Source organism: Pseudopipra pipra, chromosome 11 (assembly GCF_036250125.1).
Source record: "Pseudopipra pipra isolate bDixPip1 chromosome 11, bDixPip1.hap1, whole genome shotgun sequence".
Classification (NCBI taxonomy): Eukaryota; Metazoa; Chordata; class Aves; order Passeriformes; family Pipridae; genus Pseudopipra; species Pseudopipra pipra.
In genome coordinates this window covers 4,144,053-4,164,111 of record NC_087559.1, presented here as the reverse complement: position 1 = coordinate 4,164,111, position 20,059 = coordinate 4,144,053, and the positions used below count along the sequence as shown (strand labels likewise).

The 20,059-nt window shown below is 46.6% G+C and overlaps 1 protein-coding gene across 1 annotated transcript; it reads left to right on the top strand.

The window, feature by feature from the left end:
• Positions 1–14,636: 14,636 nt before the first annotated feature.
• GPR27 (G protein-coupled receptor 27) lies at positions 14,637–16,843 on the top strand. Its single transcript, XM_064667178.1, has one exon. The coding sequence runs from the start codon at positions 14,656–14,658 to the stop codon at positions 15,796–15,798; it is 1,143 nt and encodes a 380-aa protein (XP_064523248.1). The 5' UTR covers positions 14,637–14,655; the 3' UTR covers positions 15,799–16,843.
• The last annotated feature ends 3,216 nt before the right edge of the window (positions 16,844–20,059 follow it).

Genomic DNA, 20,059 nt, shown 5'->3' with positions numbered 1-20,059 from the left:
TCCCCAGAGGGGCCGTGACCCAGGACATGCACTCGCCCGGTCACTGCCTCTCCTCTGGGAGGGGAATCGCCGATCTGCTTCCTTAGACCTTTACGAGGACCCACGGCCAGGAGGCTCTGGGGCAGACAGGGTACCCAAAGCCCCGCTGGGGCAGACAGGGTACCCAAAGTCCCCGTCCTGCACCGCGCACGCTGCTGGCAGCCCCTTCTCTGCACAGGCACAGCGCACATCGCGGACCTGATGCGTCTCTGGGGCTGCCTTTTTGAGCAAATTAACCTTCGTGCTCAGTTTGGCTTGGCAACACTGACCAAAACACTAAATCTCTCTGAAAACCCAAGGTTTAGGACGCAAAACCTTTGCACGTTCATATAATAGAGGGATGGCCGCCTTGCAAACTGACCATGGATGGAGACAACACAACAACGAACCTTTCCAGACTTTGGGGTGGGGGGGGATAATTTCTCTGTCTTCTCATCTTCTCTGCAGCCCATTTAATTTATATATTTGGTTTTAAAGGGAGATGTTCCTCACAAATCCAACATGGACATGTGCAAAAAAAACCCTCACGTTATTTTTATAATAGTATTTTTAAAATTAAGATTCTCCCTATTGGGACTGTGCACAGTAGTAAAGTTAAACACCCACATAAGTGATAGCAGGATCAAAGACTATGAATCACAGATTGCCTTGCAAGCACATTTAGTAGGATGAATAACTTCATATATACTTCATCCTATAGGAAAAATCAATAAAGACACACTCCTTTAAAGAAATAAAAATCTAACTGTAGGAAAGGGCAAAGATCACCCATAAAAAGCAGTCTGCACAGTGACAATAAAGAAACACAAAAAGTTAATGATTATGTTGTCCAGATGGAAAATGCAAACCGCTAATCCAAATTAAATAAGATCTGGAAAACCAGTTGCGCCATCTCATGCAATTTAATTTATTCCTCTTTAAATAGAAGGCAAGATAATGACCATTTGGGAGAGCTTGGAATCTAAAAATTCATTGCTATGCCCACTCTGAGCATTTTCTCTCTATTTTAATGGTGAGCCCACCAAAAATGTTAATCCTGAAAAAAACCCCTACAATAAATGGCTGTATCTAGGCACAGATTTTCTCAGAAGAGCTGGAGGAGAGGAGGAAAGTGCTAATTTCTTATGACCTCAAAGGGCCACATCTTGCCTCTGTGACTGCCCATGACAGTCTCCATGCCCAACATTTTTGGTGTCCTCTGCTGAGGCTGCCAACAAAGTATTACATTTTGGATATGCAGCAGCATCATTGTGGAAGTGAGGCCTAACTCACTAGGCTGTATTACAAAAACTAACTTTGAATCCAGCACCTGCCTCTGATGGGAACCACATGCTTCAGGTAAACCTCCAGATTCCATTAGGAGGGAGCTGCTCATCAGTTAAAACATTATAGCTCAAGCTGAAAACAAATCATCATGTTATAAACAACCTGAGCTGCAAGGAACAATATAAAAGTACAACCCCCACACCTCTGAGACATGGAGTGAGAGCCAGGCAGCACAGCCTGTATCATTATTCCAAATGAGACATGTAAAGCCTCCATTTATTCCTTATTTACATCGGTAAATACCAGGCTTCACAGTGGCACAAGGAACACTGTGGGAATCTCAACTAACAGTAAATTAATTTGGCTGTGGAGGAAGGGCAATCACAGGATGCATTGAATTAGCACATCCTTTGCTTACAGAGATTGCTAAGTCGTGACACAGAGGCAAGAACGAGTCTCCCGAGATGAATCTCGCAAGGAAAAATGATCACGAGCGCAGCATCCTGATTCTGCTCAGCTACCTCGCACTGCCAGCACATCTTGAGTGAAATCAGTTCAGAGATTAAAAATCCCAGCAAGTTATTACCACTTTCAGAAAGGTATTTATAAGGCTTTAATTAAAAATTTATTTTATTGATATTTGCCATCTATTTGAAATGTTCTTTTGTAAGGAAACCCTAGTGATGCCTCCTGTGCTTTTGTATCTTCTCAGGCAGCTTTACCAGAAACAAACAGTGTTACAGTTCAGCCCTGTGCTAAAAGATGGTGCAGAGATGAGTTGCTTAAAGCTCACCACCAGGGAAGGGGCTTGTGGCTCCATTCCTTACACCTTCTCCCAGCCACATCCTCCTTTTGCTTGCAGAGTTCTCCAGGTAAACAGGTAGTTTTCTGCTAAGGCCTTATAAAGCAGGATTGTGGGGAGGAGAGCAGGACTCAGCCAGTAGATTAACTCAGATAATTTCTGATGGGTAACAGCTGAAATTTTCCCAGGTAGCAACTGGGGTGGAAAAAAAAACAATTTGGAGTGGGGAATACTGTTCTGCCCCATTCTGTGTGCTCTCAGCACTGTTTGTCTGTACCCAGTTTCAGGCACCTGAACCTTTTTGGCACACAAATGCCCAAACCACTCCATGCTGTGCTAATTAGAGCTGAAGAAGGTACATTACAGCCAGAAGAAACAATGAATACTTCCTACCTTTTTCCATGGTTTTACTTGAGATTTAAATCCCTATTCTTATAATCCTTGCTGATCCCAAAATCTTGATAGCAATGGGTACATTACATGTGCTTGAAACATTATTTGCCCATTCCAGGAGATTTTCCAATAGTCCCTGCCCCAGCTAGTGCAGGAAATCCCCCTGCTATGATACAGTGGTGTTTTGAGGGGACACATTGCCTCTTAAAACCATCAAGACCCTCCTTTCCCCTGCTGAGAGTTGTGCACCATCACTGTGGCAACTGGAGTGCCTGCGTACATGAGAAATATTAGGAAAGCAATAGGCTTATTTTAGCTATATTCTAAATATTAGGAAAGCATTAGGCTTATTTTAGCTATATTCTAATGTAGTGCAGCACCTGGAAGGGAGGAAGGGAACAAGCACCATATGAGCAGTCCTACTGCATTTCCACCCTGGAAGCGTTCCACAGCTATGTCCGAGGCAACAGGCACCACACCTTAGAAAACATCTGAGATAACCTGGGTTCGTTCAGTGCTCCTGATACAAAATGAGTGGTGTGAAAGGTTGGGCTGGACCTCTCTCCAGCCAAAGCTCCTCTTTCACTCTGAGTTAGCTGGAACATAAACCTTCCTGGACTTGAGGGATGGCTGGAGCACAAGCCTTGGCTGCTGTGCCCAGCTGCTGCTGCTGCTGCTGCTGCCTCACATCCCGAGCCAACAGCCATGAAATGTAATTTCTCTACCAAATGCTGGTGTCACGATCACTTGCTCTTGAAACACTGCCTGGGACTTCAGAAGCATATTAAGTAACACAGGAGCTGCTCCTGAGAGGTTCCCAGGAAGATAAACTGAACAACCGAGAGCTGAAGCAGAGGTGAAGATGAAGGGATTTTAGTTGATATTTGCTTCCAGAGGCTTAAATAAATGTTTTTTAAACCCTAAAACACGATAATAAAGTGTTGAATCCCAATGCTTTTGGCAAAAGCTCCCTCATCTAGGAATGATTTCATATCAGCCAAGCTGTTAAGCAGAGGTTGTCATGGAAACAAGTTATATTCAAATGATATGGCCAGAGATATACTGTATTTAGTGAGTTCTTCATTTGCTGCATATTGGGAACATGTCAGAACTAAATGATATTGCATAACTTTGTTTTGTTAAAAACAAACTGGCTCGCTGCCCCTGTTTTTCTCGCAGGCTTGTGTCCAGTCCTGCCTGGGACAGGTGGTTTTCCACACAGTACCAAGCACTGCTCCACAGGAGAGGCTCCTCACACAGCTGGTCCCTGCAAGCTCCCATTCATAGAAGCCTTCCTCCAAAGGCATGAACCTGCCCGAGTCAAACAAGCAGAGGAATCTTCCCTTAGCTTCTACAATTGACATAACCATCCCTAACGAGTCCGAAAAGAAATGCTGTTAACTAGATCCTTTCCTCCTCCACTAAAAAAGTTCCTGCATATGCATTGTGAAAGTCTGGAAAAAAAAAAATCTATACAATTACATAAAAGTAAAGCCAGTTCATGTGTTTGTGGGCATCCCATAGGTGTCCATGACCTCCTTGTAAACACAGGAATCCTATTAACTTACTGTTGGTGACTGATGCCAGAACAAATCTCAGAGAGGACACGTGCATACTAAATTTGTACCTCTGCTTTTTTAGCTGTGGAGCTGTTAAAAAGTGCAAGAATTTTGTTATGTATCCCATGAGTAAATGCATATTTTTCATAATATAAACAAAATAGATGGAATCATTCTTGCTCAAGCTATAAACCAAAATCAAATCATCTTTGGCCAGGATGCTGTGTAGAAACTCTATCCTGAAGAGCGAAAACAAAAATGAAATACAAAATTGGCTCCAAAATCACTCTCATGGGAAACACTGTGCAGCTTTTATGAAGCAGAGTCCAAAGGAGGGTGGTTTAAGCAGTCTCCCAAAGGATCAAGATTCCTGATTGCCCAATAGAAGCTGAGCAGTAAGTATAAGTCAAACAAAAGTAAAACCTTACCCTTAAAAGTTGTTACATAACTGAACATACTGTAAAATGCTTCATGGGAAGGTGATGGCATCTCACAGCCTCCAGGTCCAGAGGCATGGAAAAATGGAATGGGAGCTTGCTAACCTCTGGGGTAGGTTATTCTAAATTTCTCCAAGCTTTCTATTACAGTTTATAAAGAAAAAAAAGAGGCTAAATTGCTCCTCTGGTATCTGAAAAAGCAAATCACAGGATGGAATTCTGCCAGATGTGAACATGAAGAATTCAGTACCAGTCCTCTACCTCCCTCAGGTTAATGTACAAGTTGGAAATACACCAGTCTTCCCAGGATCCTTGATGCATTCCAGAATCACAGCTCTCTCTGGTTACCACCACTTGTGAAGGAAGGCTGAGCCTCATCCAAAGCCCTTTACAGTTAAATAAAGACATGGATTTACTTCATCATGCTTTAGATTAGATCTTTTCCCTTTACTTAGCCATCTTTAGGGAGCTGAACTGGCTTAACCCAACACTCAATACGTGTATCAGGTATTAGGAGACTTGAATTTCCTACTTAGCTTTGGATACTTGGCTTCTGCTTTCATCCCTCCCTGTTCCCCACCCTTTGAAGGCACTGGGACTACCTAAGGTGCTAAAGGGATGCCCAGCAAAGGTGAGGTCAGGGGCATAAATGCAAGAAATCTAACAAACCTCAAAGTTAAGTCATATGTTGGAAACAAACTCCAGAGAGCTTGCTTTTCCCGTTTTCCCAGTAAAATATCTGCAGAGTGTTCCACTTAGATATTGCTTCCCCAAACATGAGGATCCCAAAATAGCACCATCTTCAATGCTCTTCTGTGTTATAATGTTATTGGCATCACATCTGGCATTGGCTTTGATGTGGAACATGAGCTTAAATACTGATCTTTTTCTTTTACAGGCATCCCAGTACAGAGCTGAAGGAAACAATGTGCAAGAGTCACATCCTACATGCTGAGCAAACCATGTTAGTCCATACCACAGAGTGAGCCTGGGATGGAAACCCTCAACTATTACTGATATTGTAAAAATAAATTCTAAAATATAAACCCCACAGAAAATAGTATTTTATAGGCTTTATGCTCATCTCTTAAAAATTACGAGCTCTATGGTTCAGCTCGTAGGGGTCATTACACTTTCTGCATCACACCATCAAATCTGGGACCTGTCCAAGCCAGCAAAGCCCCTCTGGAAATAAACCACTAGAGGGAGACTTCAGCAATGGAATACCCACAGGGAGAAAATCCTGCACATCCATTAAAAAAAACCCCAAGATTTGGGTCAAAGTTGCTCTTTGTGTTTCTTCTTCACAAACAAAAGTGGCTGATATTAAAGGGTCAAGTTTGGCTTAGTTACTGTAAGCTGAGGGAGCATTGTGTAAATGGGATCAGGCAGTCACGTATTCCTCTGCTGTTTGTAAGAGGTTAGGCTGACTCTATTAAAAAAAAACCATACCAAAAAATACCCCAGCCACTGAAAATACTAATAGCTGTATCCTAGCAACATCACGGATTCCATGTGGACTTTGTTCTGGAGTCTACAGTCCTATTTCATCAAAATTATTGACTTTCTCAAAGTCTCTAAACGACCATCAAAAAACCAGTTAGTGCTTAAAAAATACAAACATTTAATTAGTCACATTAATAAGAAAAAAAGAAGTGCAGCATTACATGCTAGCGCTCCCTTTTCATGGAGCTCAATTTAGCTTCCTTTGAAATCATCATCAAAATTCCCACTTTATTCATTCATTGAGTAGCAGAGCCGGGTCCCTCCTTCAAGAAAAAAGCTGGAAATGGCCCTTCAGAATTTGGCAGATGAGGTTTGTTTCCCAGGCTGAGCTCACTTATTGTATGGATCAAACTCACAGAGCTCTCCATGATCCCCCTAGTCATCATGTCCTTACTGTGAAGGTAAATCAAGTGGCATTCAAATGATATCCAGAGGCTTTCTACAAGGCTTTTGTACTATGCATGTAACCAGTGTCCTCTTTTTCCCTAAGCTTTGTTTTTATTTAACCACGACAAATTTTTTCAAGATCACAAAAAATGTGAAATCCTGTTGGATCTTCCTAAAAGCTCAGGCCCTGCTGTTCTCACATATGAAGACTTCAGGTTTAACACAGCTCTGGGAGGTTTTTCCTCATCAATCCTGCATTGCTGAAGTGAACTTTATTAGATAAAATGCAAGGGCAAAAGGCCAAATAAATAAAAAATGAAATGACCCAACCCTTCCAAAGAAAAACCCTTGGCACAAAAAGAACAATTGAGAATAAACCCAACCCTATCCGAAACAATTAAGCTCTTACCCTTAACAACTTGCATGATGATACAAGGAACCCTGGGGCATTTTGGCATTTAACTCAGGGTTTGGGCAGACTCAGGTTTTGGTCACAAGTTTCACTCAGCTCCAAACTACACCACAGCTTTTCATACAGTTTTTATCTATTATTCCAAGCTTCAATAAATTAGCAAGACCTTTTACCAGAGAGAAAGCACTGTTAAAAGAGTAGATTCCTTTTTATCAGTCTGCCTCAAAAGCTCAGTTGATAGGGTAGCACAGAGTAGAATGCTTCTCACGCTTTACTTAGCCCACAAAGTTGGTTGAGACCCACCAACACTTTTAAACTGCAAAACCTTTTAATGTGCTATTTCTATAGTTCAAAGTTAAATGGCAAGAGAATGCCTTTGTTGAAGAAGTAATTTAAATACAGAAGGGTTAGTTAGAGACTTTCAGCCCGTGACCATGAATCTGGTGATGGCTGGATTTGAATTCCAGGCATGGCACTGAACTGTCTGTACTCCTTCAGCCTTGAGCTGACCTCTGAACTGCTGCTCCTGGTCATGGGAACACGCTGCCAGATTATCATCCTGCTCCAACACCCCAGGAAGGGCTTTATCTCAACAGACAACACCCAAGAATTTAGCATTCAAGTGTTCATGGGCTCTCTGATACTGTTAAATCTCACAGTTTTAGTCACACTGAAGGTTTTTACATTGCTCATCCTTTCAGTTCCACCAGCTGTGAGGGGGGAAGGGGCCGTAGGCAAGGAAGGGATATCCATTTGCACAGAGTGCCAAAATAAGGGAGTAGTTCTGGCTTCATATAAGCTGTGCACAGGTGTAAACCAACAGGGTAATAAATATATAGGACAACAGAGCAGAAAAGAAATGGGCTTTCAGATTTTATTTACTGAAGTTAAAAGATGGTATCAGAAGCTACTTCTAGGACCTCACATAACTTTCCCTGGTGACTAGATTAATTCCAAAACTGCTCCAACGAGAGCAACTAAACAAAAATTTGAGAGTTGCATACTAAATTCTGTTGCTAATTATGCCTTGAAAGAGAGCTGTTGGGCTGATTTATACCTGTACGTAAATATGTAAAGGGGGGGGTGTAAAATACACAATAAAGATGGAGATCCTTTGACTAGCCAAGCTGCTTTGATTTGAAGGCTCTCTTTAGCATTTAGTAGGAGTAGAAACCTGAGCCTGTTGGTCAGTTGCAGCAGGATTGCTTTTGATGGCAGACACTTCAGACAGCAAGTGGAGAACAGCAAGGGCTGAATTCATACCAAGGAAATAAAAAACTGCTTTCCCGGTGGCTTTGAAAAAGAACTTTCAGTTGTGCATTACCTCTTTTCTTTTTTTTTTTACCCAGTGAATTTTCTAGACAGGCATTCACAGTAGATCTATCCAAAAGCAGAGAAAGGATAGCAATGGAAATAAGTTGTTTCATGATCAGCACAGCCACCTTTTGTTCTGAAGCTGCCCACGCTGTCCACGGTGAATTTCCTGTTGGGTGCCAAAGGCCATTTTGCTGTGATGAGGGTGATAGATTCATCCTGGGCTGATGAGACAGTGCAGCCCCTGTGCAGGGAAGGCCATTTGTGAGGGCTGAAGTCACTCAAGCAGGGAGATGTGACAACACAGTGTGTAAAACCTGTTGTTGCCTGCCTGTCCTGCTGCCAGGTTTAACCTCAACCTGAGGAAACAGCTGCAGCACATGCATGTACACACATGTAATTAGGTACACACTTATTTCAAGACTTTGTAGCCCCTCCTGCTAACCAAGAACTTGGGGCCTGAGAAGCACTGCAGCAGCAGAGCCACAGGCTGGCAGTGCTCCTAAAGGCTCCTAAAAGCTGCTTATCTTTGGCCTAAGGAGTTTATAGCACCCATGTATCCCCAAAAGCTCATTAGCTCCTCGGTAAGCAGCGGAGACACTAGATCCACAGGCAGAACAGCGGTGGCTTGAGTTTGCTACAGCACAGATAAAACTTCTGGGCTTGACTAGTCTGCAGCAGGCTGGTTCAATAGCCTGAAGCAATCCCACTTATGTATAAACTGGAGAAAGCCTGATCTCGTGAAATGCTCCTTAGTATCTGGCTTTGCTAGAAGGAGTGTGTGTAGCTAAAACTCAGCTCTGCCATGGGGCTGCACCCGCCTCCCTGGTACCCACAGAGAGCCAAAATCGGCATCTGGCAGCATCCCCTGCCGTGGCAGCTGAGGAAGCCACGTGCCCTGACACGGCCTCACATTGCATCTGCTTCTCCCTTGCCCCGCACTCCTCCATCACTCATTGCCTCCAGGGCAGAGGGGTGGGAATGCAACCCAAGCAGCTGGCCTGCATCCCAGGAGAGACAACTATGGAGACGGGAAAGAAGGACAGGAAAATCCGTGCCTGGGGAGGTTCCCCTGGAGATTTTAGAGGAATGGCTTTCCGTAACTTTCTCAGCATGACCGTGGGACTGGATAGCAGCTACAAGCTCCTGTAGAAAGCCATCATGTCAGGGATATTTCCTGTCTCACTGTGGCTATTCCCCGTGTCACAGGGGAGGTCTTTCACAAAGGAGCTGCTTCTGAAGAACAGCATGTCACCAACAATTCAGCAGGTTAAGTTTAGCAGAGCCAGTGACAGATGTGAGCAGGAAGGAGCTATTCTTCCCCTCTGCTTTTCTTCCCTCTCCATTGAGCAAAATCTTTAAAGACCATCTCCCTTTGCAGAAGGCTACAGAACTTTTAGCAAGTGGCATGCATGGAGGCATTCACAGCCATGATACCTGTGTCTGGTTATTTCCAGTCAAAATAATCTCCTACTCAATTATGGAGAAGAATAGAGAAGCTCAGCCTGACTCACAATCACATGGGGGAAAAATGAGAGGAGTTGTTCAAGTTCAAAACGTTCAGCTCGCTGTGGAGGAGGATTAGTACCGCTGTGGAAGGAGGCTTTCTCTCCCTCTGCAACAGCACAGCACTAAGGGATGGAAAAGACCCGAGTCCACTTCCCTGCTGTGCCAAATATACTCCTCCGTTCTTCTCTTCTCCCTCCCCAAGAGAGCATATGAAGTATTAAACAGCCAGGAATAAGCCCTTGAAAAATGTGATCGCTAGCTGTCAGATACCTCTCTGCCACAGAGATGCAGCTCTGTGACTGTTCATCTGCAGATCCTCTGCTGCCATCCAGGAAATTGGGAGCCAACAGTGACATTAATACTCCCATCCACTGTGGCGTCACCTGCACATTTTGCACGACTGTGCTAATAATTCTGTGAACAAAACCACATCCAAAATGCTTCATTAGTGCACTGCTGAGCACAAATCCAGGCTCTGCTGGCCCATGCCCTTCCCAGCCTGATGGCAGTGCCCAGTGCCCCATCCCTGCCCCGACATCTGGACCCTCTGCAAGCGAGAGGCAGGGTGGGGTTTTTCCAGCATTGTTTTAAATCTGTCTTCATTTCACTGGCATGAACCATGGCTGTGCCCTGGTTACAGAGGGCAAGCATGGCTCCTGTGCAGAGGAATTATTTTGGGTAGTACTGTAAATTTTGCAGACTGAAAACTTCTCATGCTGTTTTAGCCAGTGCCCAAACATTACCTTAATGTGTCATCTTCTGTTCTGTCATTGCCACAAAGTATTATCATGATCCTTGTAAACACCCACAAACTGGCCTCATTATCTCCTGGCACTCCCTCCTCCCCTTCCAGGGATGACTGATAGCCACTGATCTGCCACTGGCATTCCCTAGGCTGCAGCCTCGTGGTTCACTCATCCTCCCCCTTCCTTCTCCAGGGTTCATATCAGCTCTCTCGCCCATCACACCCTTGGATTTTAAGTTCCCTTGGCAAAGGGACAGCTTTTTGTTTTGCTTATGTAGCACCCTGGTCCCTGACTCACTCTGTTAGGTGCAAAGATAACACAAATAATGAATGTCATCTGGAGAACTGTCTGGGAATTACAGGAAGCTGGGAAGGAGGATCTAAATCTTTTTGTGCCAGAGCTGACTGAAGCCTCCGTTATCCCTTTTTGCTCCAGACTGACCTTTCCATCTCCTTGATTGCTAAGCCTGAAAACTTTTCTTTGCCTGAATTATCTGTGACAGCAAAATTGCTTTGGCTGACTGCTCTCACCTGTCCTGCTTCCCTGTGGCATCTCAGGCCTGATGGGGCTCTGGAATTGTCCCCCAGGCATGTCCAGACATTTCCTGCTTCTTCCCTTACATCGCACCAGGTTTCTACTACAGTAGTAAAAGGGTACAGGACACTTCTCCTTCCAGAAACATTATGCAGAGCTCCTAGACAGAGGAACACAAATAAGACCCCCCATAATAAATAGCTAAGGCTTGGGGAAGCACCAGTGACTGATAGAAAGAAGGCAATATGCCACAGTATTTACTGTAAGAGTCCCTATTTCAGCTGTCTTTCCTGTTCAAGGCAGCGAGAGGAGAACATGAAGAGGCAGCCAATTCAAGTAAAGCACACTGAAAGGTCAGAGGAATCCATCTAGCTTGTGCAGCACCATTTTGTAAGCAGAGAATAGCTCTTAGTTAAACTCGTTTTGTGAAAGTGATTGAAGGGAGAAAGGAAAATAGCTTAACACACTCATTACAATCTCTGAGAATTACCTGTTCCTCATGACTACTGTGATGGGTCTGGTTTTTGTCAGGCTGTGCCCAAATCAGTGTGCATCCACTGTTTCCAGCCCCTGCAGAAGCACTGGAGGCAGGAGCCCAGTGTTTCAGTGCCATGTCCAGGGGTACATCCTGCAGCATCCTGCAGAGCCAAGCAGCACCAACGACGAAGGCTTTGCCATGGGCATGTCAGGGCAATCCCTGCTGCTCCTTTTGACTCTTAGTGGTAGGCACCTCCTCAGGCACTGCAGTCCCTACAGGCTGGAAGAGCTCTTTGAGCAGCTCTGTAACAGCAGAAAGGTTGCAAAATACCCTACTTCTCATTTTTTAGTCAAATACTGTAAATCTGGTACTGTCCTAATGTCCAAACTGAGACTGAGCCTGGACAAGAAACTTGTTTGAACCTGATGGGTCTGATGCAAAGAAGACATGAAGCAGCCTGAGGTCACTTACCTGTGTGGGGGCACCCAGGTGGGGCAGGGAGACTGGAACCAGGGCTGGATGTAACCCATGTCAGTCTAACCCTTTGGGAGGTGAGGAGCCTGCTGATAATGAAGACTGTTAACCCCCCACCTGCCCCTTATTTTCTCCATACCTTCTGGCTGTCCCTTTAGTGTCTCACTTCTCAGCCAGTCCCAAATTCCAGTCTCACACCTCCTATAGTGCCATATAGTAGCCCCATCAGGGGAGCGGGCATGAGAAGACAGATGAAACACCATTCCCTGCCGGCTCTCCTCTCACTACAGGTGGAAGAAAGATGAGCTAGCAATTTGCTGCTGGCCTGGCAAGATAGCAGTGAATTACAGCAGCTCCTGAGCCAGCTCAGCTGCGCTGGCGAGCATTCAGGGAGAGGAGAAACCCTTCCCGCAGGCACGGAGGAGGGAAGCAGGTGTGCTATTCCCTTTTGTTCGCTTGTTGGCAGAGATCACAGAGCTAACACGGGCCATAAGGTCTCCTCTGCTCCTCCAAAAAGCCACACGCCTCCAAAGACAACTGATCCTCCTCGTACTCGTGGTTGGCAAAGCGCTTTGGCTGCTGGCACCCTGCCATGGGAGAGCCTGTTAACGCAGTCCCGAGCTGCACCTACGCGGTGTCCCGGCTGCTCCAAAAAGACACTGCTCCCGACAGAGGTGCCGGGGCTGCCGAGGGGACACCGTGCACCCGGCACTCCAGTCACTGCACGGATGTGAGAAACGCCTGGAAAATTGCACAAAGCACCAAACAACCCGTGGGCAATTCTCTGTCACAGTAAAACTTTGGTGCAAATGAGAAACCTAACAACTGAAAACAGCTCAGATGCACTGGCTGGAAGCAAAAAGCAGCCTCAATTATCCACCACCTTTTTTTTTAACCCCTCTCAGGATTTCTTTGCTCTCCTAACACCGCAATAAATAACAGACACAAACCAGATCCATGGGCAAATAAAGTCCTGTGTGTGATACACATTGCCCTAGACACATGTTTGGCCCGAAGTCTGGTTTTGGTTCACCACTGTTTAAATGCCAGTTCAGCAGAGCTGCTCTCGTGGCACAATCAGGGTCAGTGCCTGGCCCCTGCCACACACAGAGAGGCTTTCTGAAACCACCCAGAAATTTCCACTCAAAAGATGCTCCACCAACATTTGCTTTTGGGGCTAACACAGATGATTTAATTGCTACAGTTTCTGGAATAAAGCTGAATTTACTGATGGCTTTTAATAGAATGCTCGAAAAGGATTTCAGACGTGTCCTTCACAAGAGGCCATGAAGGAAACTCAGTAATAGTATGATAATTGCATTAGCATCTCCAGCGAGCCCAGGGCCGCGCGGCGGTGCGTGCCTTACAAGGCACACAGAGAGGCCTTGCCCTACATACACAAGGATGGCAAAGTGGGAGAGAGGACAAGGATCTGCATCTCACTGGCCTACATTAAACTGTGTGTTATAAACCCGCACCAACAGCGCAGGGGCATCAGCAGATGCTCTGTGCTAGTCTGGTCAAAGGTGTTTTATCCAGCTCAAAAAACCTGCCCCGCCCTCCACAGGTCCCGTGTAACTGAGCCTGGGAGCTGGTAAGCCCCTGTGCAACACAGAAACAGGGAGAGCATCCTATTCAACCTTCTTAAGAACCCTACTCAGACCCCAAATGTCAGGCTCCTGACTTGCAGAAGCACTTTTCCCTCAATGTTCACACTGAAACATTTGCTACATGAGCTTGCTGGAACGTCTTTACCCTGCAAACCACTCTGCCCTGCAAGGGACTGCACACACAGATGCTGTGCTGCAACAGGTGCTGCTGGACTTGCCTCTCCTGCGAGCAGAAAGTTAAATGGCCATTTAGCATGGGTAAATCTAGCAAAAAAACACCGAGGACTGTGACATGGGTATATATATATGTGTGTCTATATCAGACCAACACATGTGCCCTGGGTACCAATTCGCGTGTATACGGGCACATATACACCTGTGACACGCCCATGTGGAGACAAATCGGCTCCATCAGCTGTGAATGGCATCACCACCGCCCGCGGGAATGGCCGCAGGGGGTCCGCGGGATGGCCGCAGTGGCCGGACACCCCAGCGCACCCCTCGGGCCCCATCTCGGCACCCGCCCCGGCGGGAGAAGGGCAGGGTGCGGGGGTCCGGCGGCGGGGGGCTCCTCCCAGCCCAGCCCAGCCCAGCCCAGCCCAGCCCAGCCCAGCCCAGCCCAGCCCAGCCCCGCTCCGCTCCCGTCCCCCTGCGGCAGCGGGACCTCCGCGCCGCTCCGCGCCGCTGCGCGCCGGGCTCAGCTCCGCAGGGGCCGGGCTGCGCGGGGGGCGGGCGCGGGGGCGGAGGGACGGAGGAGCAGCAGGAGGAGGAGGGAAGGGAAGAAGGAGGGAGAGAAGGAGGGGGGTTTACCCCATTGTCCTCGGCAGGAGCTGGGCAGAGCCGCCGCCGCTGTGCGCAGGCTCGGCCGGCCCCTCGCCCGGCGCGGAGGAGCAGCTGCCGGCGGTAAGGGGAGGCTCCCCCGGCTCATCCCCGATGCCCCCGGGGCGGCGGCGGCGGCGGGCGCGGAGCTAGCGCGGGTGCGGGAGCCGCATGGCCCGCGGGGAGCGCGGCGGCAGCGCCCCGCCTCGCCGGGGCGGCGGCGGCAGCGCGGCGGCGGCGGCTGCGGGCAGGGGGGCGCCGGGCGGCGCGGCCCTCGGCCCCGGCGCGCTGCCGCGGCGCTGAGCCCCCGGCCCTGCCCGCGCCGAGGAGGACGAGGAGGAGGAGGAGGAGGAGGAGGAGGGAGGACCCGATGGCGAACAGCAGCGAGCTGGGGAGCAGCAGCAGCCCGCACCTGCCCAGCGCCGGCGGCCTGCTGAGCGCCTCCGGGCTGAAGCTCGCCACGCTGGGGCTGATCCTCTGCGTCAGCCTGGCCGGCAACGTGCTCTTCGCCTGGCTCATCCTCAAGGACCGGCACCTGCACCGCGCGCCCTACTACCTGCTGCTGGACCTCTGCCTGGCCGACGGGCTCCGCTCGCTCGCCTGCTTCCCCTTCGTCATGCTGTCGGTGCGCAGCGGGGCCGCCTGGCCCCACGGGCCCCTCAGCTGCAAGGTGCTGGCCTTCCTGGCCGTGCTCTTCTGCTTCCACGCCGCCTTCCTGCTCTTCTGCGTGGGGGTCACACGCTACATGGCCATCGCCCACCACCGCTTCTACGCCAAGCGCATGACGGGCTGGACCTGCCTGGCTGTGGTGTGCATGGTGTGGACCCTCTCCATGGCCATGGCCTTTCCCCCCGTCTTTGACGTGGGCACCTACAAGTTCATCCGGGAGGAGGAACAGTGCATCTTCGAGCACCGCTACGTCAAGGCCAACGACACGCTGGGCTTCATGCTCATGCTGGCGGCCGTCATCGCCGCCACCCACTTGGTCTACATCAAGCTGCTCTTCTTCATCCATGGCCACCGCAAGATGAAGCCAGCCCAGCTGGTCCCGGCCATCAGCCAGAACTGGACCTTCCACGGGCCAGGAGCCACCGGCCAAGCAGCTGCAAACTGGACGGCTGGCTTTGGCAGGGGGCCCACGCCGCCCACCCTCGTGGGCATCAGGCAGGCCACCCACAGCCAGATCAAGAGGCTGCTGGTGCTGGAGGAGTTTAAGATGGAGAAAAGGCTCTGCAAGATGTTCTACATGATCACCTTGCTCTTTCTGCTGCTCTGGTCCCCCTACATTGTGGCCTGCTACCTGCGGGTCTTCATTAAGGCCAGCTCCATCCCCCAGGTCTACCTGACCACCTCCGTCTGGATGACGTTTGCCCAGGCAGGGGTCAACCCGATCCTCTGCTTCATCTTCAACAAGGAGCTCAGGGTCTGTCTCCGAGCCCACTTTCCATGCTGCCAAAGCATCCAGAGCACCCAGGGCACCATCCTTTGCGATCTCAAGAGCTTTGGGATGTAGGGGGGCTTTTCTCTTTCTAAAAAAGAAAGATGGATATAATTTTCCATGTTTCTGCATATGATCTCAAGAGAGTGGGGGACATACTAAACCACCACCCAGCACCCAAACCTTAGGCTGTAAGAAGCTGTTTTATTTATTTTTCTATATTTTGCGTATGCTCTCTTCAGAACATAACCAGTTGCTGTCTATGGGAACAGGTACTTGAGCAGAACACCCCCAAACCTTAGGCAGTAAGAAGCTGTTTTTCTTTGTGATTGTGTGGTTTTTAAAAACAAAACAGGGCTCCAAGTTTCTGGTCTTGCTTCTAATGTTTCTAAACATGATTCCAACAGATACGGATTAAGGCCATGACATTTTTTTTTGTTTCCCTATTCCTGTCTGTTTTGATAAAGGCTTAACAATTTTACTCATGTAATATTTGATAAGGGCCAAGACAATTTTATACTAAAATTATTTTTGATGACCTCAAGAGGTGTTGTTTTATTATTATTTGATTTTAAGTGAAGAACAAGAAGAGGACGTTCCTAATGTGGTCAGAAGTCAGTTTTGGTGGGAGCTGTTGGGTTCATTCATTCTCAAATGGTTTGAATATTTGAAGCAGTTAGTTATAACTTTTGCTTGACATGCAAACAGTGTAGAACTAATTTCAATTTTTCTTGTTGCACTATTCATTTGGTAATATTTCAGAACTATTTGTGAAATGTGATTTTAAAATACCAACTTTAAAAATAATCAACTATAGCAGTTTTTAAAACCTAGATTGAAATTCATATTTTACTGCCTTTATAGGAAGTTATCTACAAACCTGGGTAATACTTGTACATTTTGACTGTTTTCTTTAATAAAATATTGAAAACCTTTACTGTATGTAATTGTTTCAGAATGGCAGCATTCTGCTTTGCTGACAAATAACTTGTGTATGTGGAAGGTTGTATGTCTTGTGTCTGAGTAGATTTCACAGCTGAGGTTATTATGGACAAGCACAATCCTTATTTGTGTTAGATCTCAATTTAGGTGTTTATACCAATAAAAGTGACTAAAGCTATTTTTAAGAAGACTTAAGTTCATGATGGGCAACAGGTTTAAATAGAACAATTCTTTGTGTCTACCGAAACCAAAATTCTGTTAATGACAGGAAAGACTGTGTATTTGTGGATCACTAATTTTAGTTGGCAAAGCAGTTTTTTAACATGGTGGCTTGGTTAATACCACACTCATTTGTGAACTGTATTCTTAATGGGAAGTGTACATTAGTTAAGCAGGGCATTTTAATCTGCTCTGTTGTTCTACAAAAACTTCTCTGGAAGTATTTTAACCAGTAGCCTGATGGCAGGATCCTGAAAACCTTTGAGCTGTCTCAGAGGAAGCTGTCCTGGATTTGCTTCCCTTTCTGATGGATCATGTAACATTTAAAAAACATGCTGGAGCAAGTCACACAGAAAATGACAGGGACAACCTCAGTTTACTTGAATAAATCTGCATATGCTATGATTATTTCTGTAGTGAGTAGTCCAAAATTGGTAGACATCGACTGAGAAATAGTTGTCCTGACTGAAGAGACACGTGTGGAAGATCAGAAGAGGGCAAAAGTTGCAGCTTCAGATTTGGGCAGGGAATGAAATGAGGTGGGGCTTCTGGTTTGGTTTTAAGTCTCGCTTCCCACTCCCAACTCCGATTTGAACACGAGAGAGGCAATGTTTCTTTCAGTGCATGAAGAGAAGGTTGGAATTTGAGTTTTTGGTATAGCTGCAGTAGAAGCTGGAACTGTACCAGTGCTGCCAGAACTGGGCTAAGAAATATGACCATGGATGGGGTGTCTTGAAAACAAAGGGAAACTTAATGATCATTTCCAAAGCTGTTTGAAAATGCACCTGGGTACAGAAGGAAAGCTGTCACGTACTTCAGATCACAGCAGCAGCTGGTTATCAGTGCTAATTATATTTTCAGCCTGCAATATCATCTCATAGTTTAGTGAATCTTAGAGAGTAACGAGGTTACATTCTTTGTGTTACAAAGAATGTGAGGCAAAGCATGGATGCTGTTGCTGGGAATTGTGTTCCAAGTATATACTTTACATGCCTGGTTTACTGTTAGGTCTTTTCTGCATGGTTCCAACTTTTGCAGAGTCATATTTCCTTAAGAAGCTTCCTGTGTAGGGGCCTAGAACTGTGATCTCTAACCCAAATCTTGCCATCTTTTTCCTAATCATGCTGCTACTGAAGCCAATATTTTCTTCCTCTATTAAAAGTATGATATTTTGGCATCCTATCTCTCTTCCAGGCTATAAGTAGTATGGTTATGATTCTATTTAAACCACAGAGATGGGAAAATAGTTATTTTAAAACCTCCTTAAAAGCTGCAAGGACCAGATTTTTCACTTCTAGGAAAATTAAGCACAAGTTGTAGAGTCAGTCATATATGTGGGGGATGAAAACTCACCTTTGGGTGACCTGATGGTTTTATTTAGAGTTGGCTTACACAACTGCTGCTCTGTTGAATGCCAGTCTCTGTGCAGAGGCATCCCCCAGCTCAGTGATGCCCTCACTAGGTGGGTGAGCTGGTTCTTATCTAGTGAAGATAATGGATGCTTTGCTATCACCCATCAGTGGCAGCCAGACCCAATCTTGCTACAGCAAAAGAATACAAAAAAGGTTAAAAAGAATATCTGTATACCCTGCCTTTATCTTGCACGCAGCTTCCAGGGCTGTCTTAGGACTTCTGATGTACTCTGAGGGCAAAATCAGTGCTGTTTGAAGTTAATGTTTGAAGTTAATTTTATACTTTAGGTACTTGTAGTGTCAGTCAGATTATGATCCTGGCCATGGTAGTACAAAAGAGAAGGAACTCCAGTGGCTTTAATGCAGGGTTTAGATGGGTGTTGTACAATAGGGTTTAATTCCAGAAGATGTGAAACTAAATATCAAAGACATACACAGAAAATTAAACAGTACTGGGTGCCAACACACCAACAAACACCACTTCGCTGGCTGAGCGTGCACCAAGAAAGTAGGAAAAACCAGAAAGGGCTGGAGAGACACCAGGGAATAAGTATTCCTTCTGAAATCTGAGAAAATATAAGAAAGTTGCAAAAAAAAAAAAAAAAAAGTAGCATTTCCAAAGCACAGCACTAACATCTCATAGCAGCCTTTAGCCTGCATAGGGGGAAAGTGGGTCACAGAGATTAAATGCTTTGACCAAGATCAGAGAAGGGGTGTTGGAGAGGAGGAAAACCTGTTCTGGATTAAAAAAAAAATAGAGAAATAATGTTGGGGACTATGGGTTTAGCACAGGGAACCTTTGCTGCTGCTCTTGGGACCTGTGAGGTGTGGCTGTAAACCTCCCTATCCCAAAAGCTAAAACACAAAGTACTTGGAAGGTTTGGTGGGCTGTACAGCAGTGAGACTTTCCCAGCTCTTCCATCGACCTGTGCTTGACCAGAACATAGATTGAGTCTTCTCTATGCCCCTCCAGGCTGATGCATCATAGTTTTCCATATTCTAGGCACCACGAGTGCTGAGTATCAGAGGAAATACCAACATCATCTCCCCCAGAGATTCTTCACGGTCTGGCTCAGAGGTCACAGCATGCTGCTTCTGCATATCTGTGGTGAGGAATTGCAGTTGTGCTGAGAGCTGCTCTGGAAAAACCGTGATTGCTGCTGGCATCTTCATTCACCAGGTATTTAACACATTCCTTACAAACATTTCCAGTCAAAGTCTTGAAGTCAGTGGAAGTTTTCAGTATAAACTTTAGTGTCAGGCCAGCTTGAAAAATGACACTGGTCTGAAATCCCAGCTAGTGGCTATAATGATCTGATTTACAGCTCTCAGTGCCTGGAGTACTCTGGGGTGCTTCTAGCTCTGCTGTTAGATTTGGAATGAGTTTGCTAGGAAAGGAGCTGAAATATGTGGCTTCAGCCAAATTATCTTGTTAGGTAAAGGTCTCATTCAGTGGTCATGCTAGAGATGAAGGATGAGCAGGGGATGCATAGCCCACAGGCTGTCATCCTTTGCTTCTCCAGTACCAGGTCTGCACCAGGGGAGGCAAAGCTGCCTCCCAGGATGGTGTGAAGCACGTAGCCTTGAGTAAAAGGGCAGGAATTTGGCGTAGTCTGATAGCAACAGTTGTTTCCTGGGGCTCTGTCTGGATGTGATACAGCTACATCTCCAGAAGGCTTCTCTGCCATATGCTGTGGGACTGCCCTGGGACACATTGTGTAGAGCTCAGAGGAGAACAAAGCTGGCATTTTCCCTCTCTTCCC